General features: G+C 39.6%; 2 protein-coding genes across 2 annotated transcripts in view; both read left to right on the plus strand.

Annotated features, from left to right (window-relative positions):
* Positions 1–2,005: 2,005 nt before the first annotated feature.
* On the plus strand, positions 2,006–7,372 carry ubiad1 (UbiA prenyltransferase domain containing 1). Its single transcript, XM_056464552.1, has 3 exons — positions 2,006–2,211; positions 5,190–5,736; positions 5,891–7,372. The coding sequence occupies exons 2-3, from the start codon at positions 5,214–5,216 to the stop codon at positions 6,376–6,378; spliced, it is 1,011 nt and encodes a 336-aa protein (XP_056320527.1). The 5' UTR covers positions 2,006–2,211; positions 5,190–5,213; the 3' UTR covers positions 6,379–7,372.
* A 3,635-nt stretch (positions 7,373–11,007) lies between these two features.
* mib2 (MIB E3 ubiquitin protein ligase 2) overlaps positions 11,008–15,936 on the plus strand; it is a 53,630-nt gene continuing 48,701 nt past the window's right edge. The window contains exon 1 of the mRNA XM_056464553.1: positions 11,008–11,151. Coding sequence (XP_056320528.1) covers positions 11,139–11,151 — 13 coding nt within the window. The 5' untranslated portion in view covers positions 11,008–11,138. The remainder of the gene's footprint in view (positions 11,152–15,936) is intronic.

Below are 15,936 nucleotides of genomic sequence, written 5' to 3' on the forward strand. Positions count from 1 at the left end.
GAGAGCAGCAGAGAGATGTTAAATGCAGAAGCGCCGTCCACTTCTCTGGGCTCGGAGGCATCTGGGATGGACCATCACATAGTGGAAGCATGTACTGTGTTTAGATAAAGCAATATTTTTTGGGGAGGAATGGACGCTGTGTGCTCTGTACCAAAGAAGAAAAGGATCATCCAGACTGTACCCAGCAACAAGTCCAAAATCCAGGCTCTGTCGTGGTCTGGGGTTGTGTCGGTGCCCTTGGCAAAGGTAACCTGCTCTTCTGTGATGCTCCATTAATGCTGAAGAGATTTTGGAGCACAATATGCTGCCTTCTTCTCCAGAGACGCCCAGGCAGAGTTCAACAAGACAATGCAGAACCACAGAGTCCAGAGTCCTGCTGCAGAGGGGGAAGAGGATACAGATACTGGACTGGCCTGGCTGCAGTCCTGACCTGTCTCCAATATAGAATGTGAGGCGCATGTTGAAGTGTAAAATGCGACACTGAAGACCCTGTACTGTTGTCCAGCTTGAAGGTTCAAGACACCCCGGAGTACTTTTTGGAGATGTGTGTGTGTGTGTGTGTGTGTGTGTGTGTGTGTGTGTGTGTGTGTGTGTGTGTGTGTGTGTTGAGCATCAGTTAAGACAGCGTTAACACCTGTCAGCTTTAATAGTGGGGAAAGCTGGATCAGTTTGAGCTTTTGTCAGCTAATTTCATCTTCTGGGTTTAAAGTTATTTTTAGGGCTGATCAAAATCGGTGACGTAGCACACATCTGCTAGTGGAGTGATGACACGTCCGTTTCTCATTATTATTCATAGCAGAGTTTTCCTAATTAATTCCTGCTTCCTAATTATTCATGAGAGCACCTGCTTTCCGAAAGCAAGGCAGGCCTGTCAATGACTGGGTGAGACCGCGTCCGCGAATGGCAAGCCGTTTATGAAGGGTCGTAACGTTATGTGATTGTTTCCATGATCCACAGGGTTTGCTGCATGTGTTTCCCCATGAGACTGTCAGGGCCGATACAGAAGAGCTGTTGGTTTGCAGTAAGCACTTTTGTCAGGAGAGCTGTATGAGAATTGGAGAATGGCGGACTTTGTCTTTTATCAGTTGAGTTCGTTACCATTCAGACACATCGCCTATATCCTTGCTGCTGTATTCGCCTCCAGATTACAGGCAGGGCTAATGGTTGGCAAGGGCTCCGCTAGGGGGGAAAAGTAAGGTAAGGTCCCCCAGTGATAGTATTAGGGGCCCAAATTTCTGTACCTGAATACTGTTAGACTCCACAGAAAACAGTCAAATAGTGCTATTCAGCTAACTTCTAAAGCTATATTTATATTGTGATGTGTATCACAGAAAAATTAAATAGCACAATATTAGATTTTTTAATATTGTGCAGCCCTAATGTGATTAATCTAATGGGGATGACACAGTTTTTACAACAAGAGGGTGAATTATGTGAACATTGCTGATGTCTCCTTTTTCCTGAATGCTTATAGATTATAGAATGAGACAATATAGCACTGCAAACTATTACACATGTGCAGAAAAGTCACTTCTCATGTCTTTTTAAGGTTAAAAGTTGCTGGAGGAAAGTATTTGTTGCTAGAAGGGATACAGCTGTGGCTAGAAGTTAAGCAGAATTATTTATATTATTTATTAAATTACTCAATAATTGTATTTTATCAATGTCTATCCCAACCCCAGCACTCACAGTAATGTAAAACAGAAATCATACAGAGTATTATACATATTATCTATTAAATTACTCATTAATTGTATTGTATTAATGTCTAGCCTTACCCAAACCTCACAGTAATGTAAAACAGAAATCCTACAGAGTTTTGTTTATATTTTTTAACAAATTACTCATTCAATTTTATTTTATTAACGTCTACCTCCAACCCAACCCTCACAGTAATGTACAAATATTAATAGTCTTTGTACAGTGTCACAAAAACGATGCTGTTTTGATCTGAGTATCCGCAGCTGTATCCCTTCTAGACAGTATCCAGAAAAAAGGTCTTGTTTCCAGCCGGGCCGGATGTGCGGTTGCACACTGAAGTGCTGGACGAAAATGGCGCTGTGTGTCAGTGAATGTTGTTAAAGTCGTGAGTCTTTCTGCTGTCCTTGTCTTTGGAGTTGATAATGAAGATATAGATGATGAAGATAATGAAGATGACGGCGTATCAGTGCTGCAGTGAGTGTGTGCTCGGCTGAAGCGCGTGTGGAGCAGGTATGATGATGATGATCCTCCATAATCTCGGATAATCTCTCTGACTAGCGCTAGCCTTTAGCAGACTCTCAGTTCTGCAGCACAATTAGCCTTATTATTGATAACACACGGTATAGACACGCGTTACCGCGTCTGAGGGAATATACTGATGATATAAGTCAGTTATTAATGACATAGTGACAATATAGTGATCAACAGGTGAGCTCATACCTGAAGAACACCTCACACACACCTAAACTATTATCACTGTGTGAAGATCCTAATTCAGCATCATCAAAATCATGCAAAAATGCTTCTCTTATTGAGAGTTTTTGCCTTGTTTCTAGTCCAAATATCTAAATTTTCAAGTCAAGAAGCATTTTCAAGACAAGTAAAAACAGTATAGTCTTGATTTCAGAAATAATGAGGCAAAATGAAGTCAGTTTCTACTTAAAACTAGCTAAATAATCTGACAATGAGGGAAGAAAATCTATTTCAAAATGAAATCTAGATTATTTCGCTTACCTCACTTGCAGATTATTTTGTTTGTCTACATCTCAGAGTGAAAATAAGATTATTTTTCTCACCCCATTGGCAGAGAATTGAGCTTGTTTTAAGGGAAAAACTCCCAATTTTGCCTTATTTCATCTGAATTTAAAAACAAAACAATATTTTTTGCTTGAGCTGAGAATTTATTGAGATATTTGGACTTGAAACGAGACAAAGCAAAGTAAGAAGAGCTTTTTTTGTGTTGTGATTGTTTAATTTCTGTACTTGAATACTGTTAGACTCCACAGAAAACAGTCAGATAGTGCTATTCAGCTGTCTTCTAGAACTGTATTTATATTGTGATGTGTATCACAGAAAAATAAAATAGCGCAATATCAGATTGTTCCAGTGTTGTGCAGCTCTAATGTGTATAATATATTGGGTATGACACAGTTTTTACAACATTGCTGATGTCTCTATTTTCCTGAATGCTTATAATTCACAGAATGAGGTTTTTCTCTTTTATAAGGTAAATCTGTGCACTGTGGGTTCAGGGATAAGGTTGGGGAAGAGAGACAGAAAGTATATACAGTGGGGGTAATTAGTATTGAACACGTCTCCATTTTTCTCAGAAAACTTCTTTCTGAAGCTGCTGACTTGAAATTTTCCCCAGATGTTGATAACAACCAAAGAAATCCATACATGCAAAGAAAACAAGTCTTCAAATAAAGCCATGTGTAATAAAATGAAATGACTCAGAGAAACAGTATTGAACACATGAAGAAAGGAAGGTGTATTTGGGCAGTGAAAGCCCAGACAGCAGCTGAAGTCTCTCAGTAGTTCTTCAGCAACCCTCTGCTCTTCCTCATTGTAAATGAACATCAGCTGCTTCAGTCCAACATCTACATCAGCAGGAGGATGAAGATCAAACCATTTCAGCAAGACAATGATCCAAAACACAGCCGAGGAGACTCTCAGAGGAGGAGGAGGCTTTCAGAGAAAGAAAATCAAGCTGTAGAATGGCCCAGCCAATCACCTGAACCGAATCCAATAGAGAATACAGAACAAAGCTCAGATTTGATAGATGAGACCCACAGAAACATCAAGATTCTGACACTCTGTTGAAGTCTGTGAGAAACTCACACCTGAGCAATGCAGGAGACTTCATTCTCCATATGAGAGGCGTCTGTAAGCTGCAGCTCCAAACAAGCCTTTAAATAAAGTATTAAACACACTTCAGTAGCTCAGCACTTTCTCCTTCTGTCATTTCACTGTTATACACAGAACTCATTTCTCAGAATTTGGTTTTGTTTTATTTTTATGTTTGTATTGTTTGTGTTTTTACCAAAATCTGCTTCAATTCTATGTCAACAGATCCTTTAGAAATGTTAATCCCAGGAAATAAAAATTACAATGTGTTCAATACTTATTTCCCCTGCTATATATATATATATATATATATACATGTATATATATATATATATCGTCTCCCTCTCTTTCTCTCTCTCTCTATCTATCTATTATAGGTGGGCATAGAATATTTTTTAATCTAGATTAATCTCACTGTAGTCTTGGAATTAATCTAGATTAAAATGGCTCATTTGAATTCTGCTGAAGGCATTCAGAATATGTGTGCTACACTAAAGTAAGTCTTTGAGAACGGGTTTCTCAAGCCGGGTGGTGCATTACACCAGGGGCTCATCTCCTGTTTCCAAACTGCATCAGAAACTGCTTGAGAAACTGATCTACTCTGATAATTGGTGATGAAAATAAATGATGATCAATAAGATGTACTTGTGTTTACTAACTGTTTATTCAGTTAAACATGAATGTTGAGCTGTAGGCCTACATCAGCTCCAAACAGCCATTTCTGATGACCTTAATCTGACTAAAGTCATAACTGAACTAAACAGAAGTGGAATTAAGACATGTGGAGTCTGCAGATATTAGAGGCATTACTGAAGTAAACACAGCAATCAAACTATTACAGTCATGTAGGACTTTTTGGCATATTTTCATATTGTCGAATACTCCAGTTTGTCACGGGGGCATAAATGAAATGTTCATGAGTGAAGGTGACACTGCTGAACTGCAGTTAAAGTCACCCAAAATTACAGGAAACTCTTCTATAAAAGCACTTCAGGTAAACACCTTCATTATATTATTGTCTATTAAGGCAAATGACTAGATTACAGATGTCCATGTAAGCGTAGTCAGTCGTGTCTTCGAAATAAGTGAAAGATCCAGAAGGGCACTGTTTTGTCAGACGGCTCACCTGTCAGGTATACATCAGCACTAAAATATCAAGGTGAACGTCATCATAGCTTGCGTAGAATAGACCTAGCTCCCAACACAACTTTGAGAATAGATTAACGGCTATATATATATATATACACACACACACACACACACACACACACACACACACACACACAACATAAAAGCAATGGAAAACTACGTAACGTCCCGACAATTCACAAAAACAACCCTGTGTGTGTTGTGATCGACAGCTCTGGTCTCTGAAGCGCTCCTGGATGCAGGAGATGAAGCCGGCTGCGCTTTCGGGCTCCAATGGCCTGAATGGAGCTTCAGGATCATCGGTGCGTGTCCCCTGCAGCCGCCTGTCCCGCGCGGGCCGCATGGCGCTGGATCTGCAGAGTAAATGTGCGGCGTATGTTCTGGCTCTGCGGCCCTGGAGCTTCAGCGCGTCCCTCACGCCCGTGGCTCTGGGCAGCGCTCTGGCCTACAAGCTGGAGGGCTCGGTGGACCTGCTGCTGCTGCTGGTCTGCGCGGTGGCCGTGCTGCTGGTCCACGGAGCCGGAAACCTGGTCAACACCTACTACGATTTCTCCAAGGGAATCGACCACAAGAAGAGCGACGACCGCACGCTGGTGGACCAGATCCTGAAGCCGCAGGACGTGGTGATGTTCGGAGCAGCGCTGTACTCCGCAGGATGTCTGTGCGCCACGCTGCTCTACTTCCTGTCCAGCCTCAAACTGGAGCATCTGGCGCTCATTTATTTCGGAGGACTGTCCAGCTCGTTCCTCTACACCGGAGGTGAATATACTGATCGGTTTTCTTGAACTCTACTTGTAGCTGACGCCAACACTGACCTCTTAAATCTGTTACACCCCAGGAGAGTTTTCACAGTCTGTTTGCACAGGAGAGCAGAAACGCAGTTTAAATGTGTGTGATCTCTCTCTGTGTGCAGGAATCGGGCTGAAGTATGTGGCTCTGGGAGACGTGGTAATCCTCATCACCTTCGGGCCGCTGGCGGTGATGTTTGCTCATGCGGTTCAGGTGGGTTACCTGTCGGTGCTGCCGCTAGTGTACGCCGTGCCGCTAGCGCTAAACACTGAAGCCATCCTACACAGCAACAACACACGGGACATGGACTCGGACAAGCAGGCGGGCATCGTGACGCTGGCCATCCTGCTGGGACCCACGCTGTCGTACGTCATCTACAACCTGCTGCTGTTCGTGCCCTACCTGCTCTTCTGCATCCTCGCCACGCGCTACACCATTAGCATGGCGCTGCCGCTGCTAACGCTGCCCATGGCGTTTCCTCTGGAGAGGCAGTTCCGGTGCCAGTGTTACGCCAAAATCCCGCAGAAAACAGCCAAGCTCAACCTGCTGATGGGACTCTTCTACGTGTTCGGGATTATCTTGGCTCCGCAGGGTAGCCTGCCGTTATTGTGAATTTATTTTATGTGTTTTAAGTTAGTTTCTTTTGTATTTATAGCAGTGCTAATTTAAAGGTGAAAGACTTTCTCTTGTTGTTGTGACTTTGTTTTTTGGGGAGTGAGCAGACACTGAAAAAATGGATTAATAAATAAATGTTTTTCTTATTTGGAGCTTTTGTCTTGATTTAAACGTTAATTTTTGATATTTGGGCTAAAAACCAGAAGTAAACATCTTTGTCTTGACTTCAGAAAAAGAAAAGAGTCCAAATTAAGTGAGTTTTGCATTAAAATGAGCAAAATAAGCTGCCAGTTTGGTGAGCAAACATTTTCTTTGTGCTTGATTTAATGATAAACTCACTTAATTTCGACTCATTATTTCTGAAATCAACACAATATTTAGAGCTCGTCTAGAAAATGCTGACTGATTTAGGAACTTTGAGATATTTGGACTAGAAACAAGACAAAAACAGAACAAGAAAAGCATTTATTGCAGTGTAAAGTGCATAGGCTGCCCGGGACATCAGTGTTGGAAACAAACGGAGCAGTCTGTGAATGAAGAAACGCTATATAAATATAGTTTACTAGTGGATGAATAAACGCTTCAGATATTCTTAGGGCCGTTCTGGTTATTTCATGTTTTTGTAAACATGAGTAGAGATGATTTTGTAATCGTTTTTGATTGTATGATTTTGTTTTATAAAACTGATATCCGTCAGATCTCAAGCACAAGCTCTTCATGTCGCTCAGTCTGGTCAGTGGTTGCTGTTCTATTTGGGTAGCTTAGCATTGCATTAAGTTATTATTTAGTTCTGGTGCCATTGGATTTGAATGACTTTCTTCAATTGGCTTGGGTTTATTTATTTATTTTTTTGCCAAATGAGCGATCCTCCAGACTGCTCAATCTACAAGAAATGTTTAGTTAAATAAAACCGATGCTCCTCAGCTGGATCTTAAATGATAGACGGACTGCGGTACTTTTTTTTCTTTCCCAAAATAAATCATATACCAAACGATAAGTGTTTTTCTCCTTTTACTACCACTTTTCCCCCTCTGGTGACCGTTTTATTAGATCTCTCCCTCATTAGCATAGGACATTCGACTTGTTTTTGCTTTTAAACGTGTGTTTATGTGCTTTTTGCATTTCATAAAACTACAACAACAACAACACAATAATAATACATATAAATGAGCGATATCACATGAGTAGCAGTGCGATGTGGCTGTATATCAGCACTGGTGGGAGGCGTAACCCACTGGCATGAGGCTGCTGCTCGTGTGATATTGCGTTTATACAACAGTTTGACGGCATAATCATGTATATTTCAAAGAAAATCAAACACGGAGAGTCTAAAACCCTTTTGTATGAGGAACTACTTTCTTCCGCCGTTCATTCACATCTGCAGCTGACGTCAGAACAGCAGAAGCCGTTACTAATTCACTAACGTCACTGTAGAGCTAGTGTTTGAGTGATTCTCTAGCGGAATGTCTAGAGTGATGATAAAACAGCTGATTTTGCTCACATTTGAAGATTACAAGGCTGAACTGCAGGAACTGCCATCAGTCTACAGAGATTTCCCAGTGTTTCTCTGTTACAATCGGGAGATCACAATATTACTAATGTTTATATATATATATATATATATATATATATATATATATATAAATACAGCACTACAACATACAAAAGAGAGAGATCGACTTAGAAAGTCATTTACCTGTTTAATAATGATTTGATCAGCTGTACTTTACATTTACGCTGGTTTTCTCTTAGGGCTTGTTATGCATCTCTGTTGTCATCCTGTGGATGAACATCGTCAATCGTCTTTGCTCAAAGACAGGCTAAAAACATTCAAAAATATTTTCCCAATATTCTTGAAATTTAGGACACAACCATATATCAAGTGGGTTGGGGATCCTTCTGCTGTTTTACACCATTAGTCTTAGCTCCGCCTTTTTTGAACAGAGCACACTCTCATTTGCATTTAAAGCGACAGTCACCAAAACACCACAATAAGAATCAAAACCTAAAAGGGTCAGTTTCAGAGAGCTGGAGAACATTATCTGTGTGTATTCTCAGCTCAAACTCAAACACACACACTCTAGACACAGCAGAGACGCATTTAACGATTTGTATAAACTGGCATTGGTCCACTTTAAATATTAGACAGACTGGTACAGGACTTTTGTCTCATCTCTTTTTATTTCAAAATAAAGCATATACTAAGCTAAGTATGTATGTTCTTCATTCTTTTGCTCAACTTTTCCAGCACATCACACTGACGACATAAAATTTAGTCATGTGATCAGTTCAGCTAAGTAAAAATGACAATAAATGTTACCTCTGCCCAACAGGGTAAACCAGCACCAATCAAGAATGCATGATTATATTCTGTGTTTCTTTTTCAATCAATAAATGTGATTATAATGGAAGTCAATGGAACAAAACAGCACCAACATAACCATAGGGGAGTCAATGTGAACAGTACACCAGGGTTAATAAAGCACGTCATCCAGAATGATGTTTGCATGATAGCGAGTGCACTTTGTCCTGTATAAACAAGCACAGCCCATTTTCTCCAGATGAGTCTCATAAGTAAACATGCAAATTGTGTTGGGTATAAACTTGATCCGCAGCATTCGGTATTCCTGCTGCCTGTTCACTGCTCTTGGATGGTGACATTGATAAATAATTCTTAATTAAGACTGAAGGTTAGTCGGCTTGCAGTATACTGCTTTCTAAATCTATGTCACATTGACAAACACAAATGCCAAGCTGTTGTGACCCAATGTTGGGTCAGATGACGCCAACTGTTTGGTTAAAAAGTGTAATCCGAAAGTAATTGAAAAAACCCTACTGAAAAAACAGCATATGCTGGTAGGGTATGTTTAGATGCTGGTCTTGCTGGTTTCAATGCTGGTTTTAATGGTGTTAATGCTGGTGTTGCTAGTCTTAATGCTGGTCCAGACTAGAAAAAAGACATTATCGGCCGGCCCAGTATTGAAACCAGCACCAAAATCAGCATTGAAAGCAGTAAGACCAGCATACCACATTAAAACATATACCTTACCAGCATATGCAGTTTTTTTCAGCAGGGAAAAGGAACCAAAATTGGGTTTGTCCATATTTGACCCAACTACAGCCCATTTTTTTTGTGTATTACATTTTTTTGGCACAATTATAGTATATCTAGTTTAAAATTGGATTAGTTCAGTTGAATTAATCTTGATCAAATGACATCAAATTGATTACGCATGATGTCAAAAACACGTCAGAAATGTTACAGGACAGCAATAGTTTGTTAGCATGTTTTTTTGACGCCTGATGTCAATTTGATATCATTTTAACATCAAGGCATTGTAGAAATACTAAGCCTACATTTGAAGTCAGAAGTTTATCATAATACTTTTGTGTTTGGTGGTCTAATCGGCATCAATGGAAATGGACGTTTTGACATCCAATTTTTGTTGCTGTCGTTTTGACATCATACGGGGCTTTTGAAATTATGAGAGTAAATAAAACGTTGTATCTGAGGTATAATGAATTGAAATCGAAAAGAAAGAAAGAAATTAAGCTATTTCGTTAATCTTAATGTGTAAAGTCTTAAATTAATGTGAATTAAATGTGTGTAGCACACTGATTTATGCGTGTAGAGATGATTAGTGTAACGTATGAAACGACAACAAGATGGCGAACGAGGACCGTATGATTAGTGAGGAGCGCAGATGTGCTGATGCGCATGCGCAGTGTTCCGCTTCGCGTCAGTAATTCACCTTATTTCGTGTACTAATGTGGTTCTACATAACCTTCATCTAAACAGCAGTCGTTAAAATCAAGGCCATTAATTTAAGGATTTGTGTTAGCTGTCATTATAAACATCACCACGGCAAAGCATGGGCTCATGAATATCAATCATATCAGCCGTCGTTGCTTGGTAACCACTACGGCGTCACATAATTAATATTCAGAAGATCCTTTCACACGACGGTTATGAGCACTTCTCGATTTTAGATCACGGTTATGACGCTTTTAACGGCCATCAGCAGCATAAATCTCTGAAAGTTTTTATTATTTTGATTTAAAGTAAAACTTGTGTACATTTTTGAAGCTTTGTGTTTTATAATCTTTGCAAAAAATAAAAAAATCGAGGTGTTTCTATAGACAGTGTCTATAAGCGAAGCATTACACAGTGTGTGTGTTGTACTCTCCCATTCACTGCATGCGCTCTAAATTTACCCAAATATGACGACTTCCGCTGCTGAGAAACACGGAAACCATAAAGACGGTCCATCCTTCTCCATAGTAGGGTTGTTAGTATGCGGGATGGGTTTGGTTTGTTGCAAGGTTAGAAGATGCGGCCGAAAGTTTATGAGAATTAAGTATTAAATTACCCAATAATTGTATTTTATTAACGTCTACCCCCACCCTGACCCTAAACAGATCATCACAGTAATGCAAAACAGAAATTATAGCCAGTATTATTAATTAAATTACATATTAAATAGCAGTTTATGAACACTTACCCTACCCCAGCTCTAGACATACCCCTCACACTGATATAAAATAGTATTAATGTTGTACAGTGTCACTAAAACTGATGTGGGAAGCGGCTGCGGTGACGTCAGCGCGTGGGCGTGTCCTCCGAGAACCCGCCGCCGCTGCTGCTGCTAGCTGAACTAGCGCTTCTGCTCGGATGAGAGTCTCTAAACGCCGCGGTACCGATGCGATAGCTCTGGTTTTCGTGTGGATTTACCGGTGAAGTTCTGGCGGAAGCATTAATGTTGTCCACAGGTAAGCGCCATCTGATGCGCGCACCCACCGCGCTCGTGCTCGCGCTCCGGCCGAGGCGCGTTCACATCACGGCGGACAGATGGCTGTCGCACTGTTTACTTCTTTTGTCTGATTATTTATCTGCATTTGCATGCTATATGGATTTATTAAACGTTTAGCTATTCACCTTGCCCCCCACAGTCGTCCTGTAAACTATCACAGCTAGCAGTAAATCACTGTTCTGTAGGAGCAGTCACTCGCGCGTGCCTGCTAATAATAATAATAATAATGAAACACACACCAATATATGCACACACACACACACACATGATATATACAGATATATTTACTGTATATTTATTCAGTTTTATGCATTAGGACTGCTGACTTGATGGTTCTCTTTGAAGTACAGTGGTGGTATGATGGTGATAGCATGGTATTTCACATTTCCATGTGCATACATTTAATTATATCTACATTTTAGATCAAGTAACATCCTTATGTATGGCTCAAAACATGCTCTTACTGTTTTGTGCATTGAAAGGTTGACCAGAGTCATGTTTGTTGTTGGTTGTTTTTAATTTCGCTGTAGTCGGGCCTGTCAAATCTGCTTCCCCTTCCCACATATGCATTTGGTCCTTAATTCACTTTTAATGTTATTTCATTTAATTAAGTTTAATTCGGTTGACTTTTTCCTCAACATTATATAACATACAGGCATTTATGCTGAAAACATCACCAGCGCCATGCATGCTTTACCACCAAAATACTAAACTATAGTACTATAGTAACATTTATTAACTACTATTATAGTGTTTTTTAACTTTAATAAAGTATTTTCTTTTGTTTAATCTGTTGTGGTGATTCTACAGTCGCTATGGTAACATGACAACTAGTAATTGATCTGTTGTGGTGATTCTACAGTTGCTATGGAAACACACCAATTATACAAATTAATCTGCTGTAGTAGATCTACAGTTGCTATGGTAGCATAACGATTATACTAATTGATCTGTTGTGGTGATTCTATAGTTGCTATGGTAACACGACAACTATAGTAATTGATCTGTTGTGGTGATTCGACAGTTGCTATGGTAACGCAAAACTATAGTAATTGATCTATTGTGATTCTACAGTTGCTATGGTAACAAAAATTATACTAATTAATCTGCTGTAGTGACTACAGTTGCTATGGTAACATAACGACTATACAAATTGATTTGTTGTGGTGATTCTACAGTTGCTATGGTAACACGACAACTACAGTAATTGATCTGTGGTGATTCTACAGTTGCTATGGTAACATAATGACTATACTAATTAATCTGCTGTAGTGATTCTACAGTTGCTATGGTAACATAATGACTATACTAGTTGATCTGTTGTGGTGATTCTACAGTTGCTATGGTAACACAACAACTACTGTAATTGATCTGTGGTGATTCTCCAGTTGCTATGGTAACATAGCGACTATACTAATTGACCTGTTGTAGTGGTTCTACAGTTGCTATGGTAACACAACAACTACAGTGATTGATCTGTTGTAGTGGTTCTACAGTTGGTATGGTAACATAACAACTATACTAACATAAACAAATGAGCCAGAACTGTAGTATTCTACAGCTATAGGGTATATTTTACTGCAATACACCACAGTTTACTGTAGTAAAAACTACAGTATATATTACAGTTTACTATAGTACTGCAGTATGCTGGAGCATTCATTAACAAAGAGACGTAATACTACAATATACAGTATAACACACTTTACAAGTATGGTTTAAAAACATTATACTGTAAATTACTGTAGTATTTTTTTATTTATTGGCTTCAGATCATACAGATTTCATATTTCAATAATGTTTTATGCTGTAATAATCACTTGTCTCAGTCACAGTTTCTTTACAACTAATATTTGGCACAAAATTAGCTGATTTGACCTTTGTTCCCTCACCTTAGTGTTACTTTTAATAATAACGTTACTTTTGACATATATGTAAGTGATTGCTGTTGGATATATCATTGTATATCACAGCAAGAAGGTCTCTGGTTCGAGTCCCGGCTGGGTCAGCTGGTGTTTCTGTGTGGAGTTTGCATGTTCTCCCCGTGTTGGTGTGAGTTTCCTCCGGGTGCTCCGGTTTCCCCCACAGTCCAAACACATGTGCTATAGGGGAATTGATGAACTACATTGGCTGTAGTGTATGAGTGTGTGTGTGTATGAGTGTATATGGGTGTTTACCAGTGCTGGGTTGCAGCTGGAAGGGCATCCGCTGTTTAAAACATATGCTGCAGTAGTTGGCGGTTCATTCCGCTGTGGCGACCCCTGATGAATAAAGGGACTAAGCTGAAGGAAAATGAATGAATGTTACTATTATTCAATGAGCAAAATGACACCTGTCATTAACCATGGAATTATTGTGTCTATGTGCAGAAACTGTGGCCTTTTGTGCTTTGTGTATTGAAATATTATTTGTTTATTAGAAATATTGAGTCATTTTTATTGTTTGCTTTAAGTTAATTAAAAATACTGATGATTCTGCACTGCAAAAATGCTTTTCTTACCTAGAATTTATGTCTTGTTTTAAAGCGAAAACCAGATTATTTAGCTTGTTTTAAAGAAAAAAACACTTCATTTTATCTCATTATTTCTCAAAACAAAATATATTACCATGGTAAGACCTCTCAGCAGCATGGTAATATCAAGGCAGATGTTTGTGCATTGATTAAAGGACAGCAGGTTTGTTGGGAAGGTCAGTGAGGCTGTTTTTATTGCTCAGTTAACAAAGACAGAAGTAGACGAATCAAGAGACACAGTGTGTGGCAGTGTAGATGCAGATTCAGTCCTCTGGCATCATCCTCAGCCTTTTGCTGAGTGTTTAGTTTGTTGTAGTGGACACAGACCTTTTATTTCTCTTCTACATTCTCACATTTCATATTAGATTGTATATACTCTGGCTACGGGTGAATAATCCATTTGTGATCAGATTGACGGTTCAAAGGTCTTGTGAAATTTGACGTAATCTCAACTGAAACATGAAGAGAGGGCGGGGCAGAGAGTAGCTCCTCCCCTTTACAAAAACAGCCAATAGCGTTGTGTTTTTTTCACAGCTCTACCAGTGAGAGTGGTTGAGCTCAAGCGCAGCAATAAACAGCCAATCAGAAGAAGGGGGCGGGGCATGTCAGACACTAGAGAGCATTTGATTGGTCAGAAGATTTGCTGAGAAACTGAAGTATGAGGAGACTAAGCGCTATTGGTTGTTTTTTTTAAAGGGGAGGAGCTACTCTATGTCCCACCCTCTCTTCATGTTTCAGTTGAGAGATCGTCAAACATCCAATCAAAGCAGTTCAGCAGACCTTTACTCCTAATCTGTCTATCTTCTTCTTGTTTGGCATGGCAGTCCTTTTGCCATGCTTATGCTCATGCTTATGCTTAGCCACGCCCCCCTCCAACTATTAGTTTGCTGTGAGTGAAAGATGAGAGGCGGAGCTCAAACAAAACCCCACCCACCCCCATAATGCATCATCACACTGGAATAAAAGTCTGCAGCAGCTTCTGGATCATGCCAAGCTTAATAATAATGGAAATGAATAGTGATTACTTGTGTTCTGCAGTTCTGAAGCGGTCCTGCTTACTCATGGAAGCGGGTGCTCCGGTTTCCCTCACAGTCGCTATAGTGGAATTGATCAACTAAATAGGCCAGAGTGTATGAGAGTGTGTGGGTGTTTTCCAGTGTTGGGTTGTGGCTGGAAGGGCGTCCGCTGTGTAAAACATATGCTGGAATAGTTGGCGGTTCATTCCGCTGTGGCGACCACTGATGAATAAAGGGACCAAGCCGAAAAGAAAATGAATGAATGAACATTAAATACAAATGATGCATTATTGCATGGTGGTTGTCAAGGTAACAGATGAAGGATGCCAGATTTTGTCAAATTGCTCACGTATTAATTTCAAACAGTAGCTAATCTGCTCCAAATGTAAAGTGCATAATGTATACGACACATTCAATGAGGTATTTCAGAAAGTCATCTCTTTGGGTTTATGACTTCTAAATGAACAAACGTCTTCAAAAACATGCGATCGCACCGCGAGACCTCTTTAATGACGGCGTGTGCATGTGATCGAACACTTCAGCGCTCAACAAGTTTGCGTTTGTTCCTGATTTTGCAGTGGATTATTTCTGCTGAGATGTTTTTGAAATTTGTCAGCAGATTTTGTAAGATCACTCAGGAAAACACAGCAGAGTCTTTATTTCTTCAAGAGAATGAAAAGGAGACTTTTAGAAATATTCTGGTTGTTCCATCCAGGTAAACTGAGTCTGTGAATGAAGATATATGATTATAAAAGGAAAGTCAGAATTATTAGCCCCCCTGTTTATTTATTTCCCCAATTTCTGTTTAACCGAGAGCAGATTTCTCCAGCATATCTCTAATCATAATAGTTTTAATAACTCATCTCTAATCACTGATGTCTTTTCTCTCTGTCATGATGACAGTAAATAATATTAGACTAGATATTGTTCAAGACACTAGTATTCAGCCTTTAAAACTTAATTCTCACACATAAAAAAGATAATTTTGTATAACAATAAATGTATAACAGTAAAGAAATAAATCGTTAAGCATCCAGAATCATAAAGCACACGGCTCAGGAATAGGCCAGTGTAAAGTCGTGTGTTTTAGTAGTAGTACTGTAGTATTATAGTGCGAGTCTTTTCCTGGTGTTGTTGGTATGGAAAACAAGCGTCCGGCGAGAGCAAAAGCAGATGGACCCCTGATATAAACCAAGCCGTGGGCTTCATGGGATGT

Source organism: Danio aesculapii, chromosome 8 (genome assembly GCF_903798145.1).
Source record: "Danio aesculapii chromosome 8, fDanAes4.1, whole genome shotgun sequence".
In the NCBI taxonomy this organism is placed as follows: domain Eukaryota; kingdom Metazoa; phylum Chordata; class Actinopteri; order Cypriniformes; family Danionidae; genus Danio; species Danio aesculapii.

What these genes read in the sequence shown, in the direction of transcription:
- ubiad1 (XM_056464552.1), top strand. Translation starts at nt 5,214, where the DNA reads ATGCAGGAGATGAAGCCGGCTGCGCTTTCGGGCTCCAATGGCCTGAAT. An exon ending in CTCGTTCCTCTACACCGGAG is followed by an intron (nt 5,737 to 5,890) that starts GTGAATATACTG and finishes CTCTGTGTGCAG; the next exon opens with GAATCGGGCTGAAGTATGTG.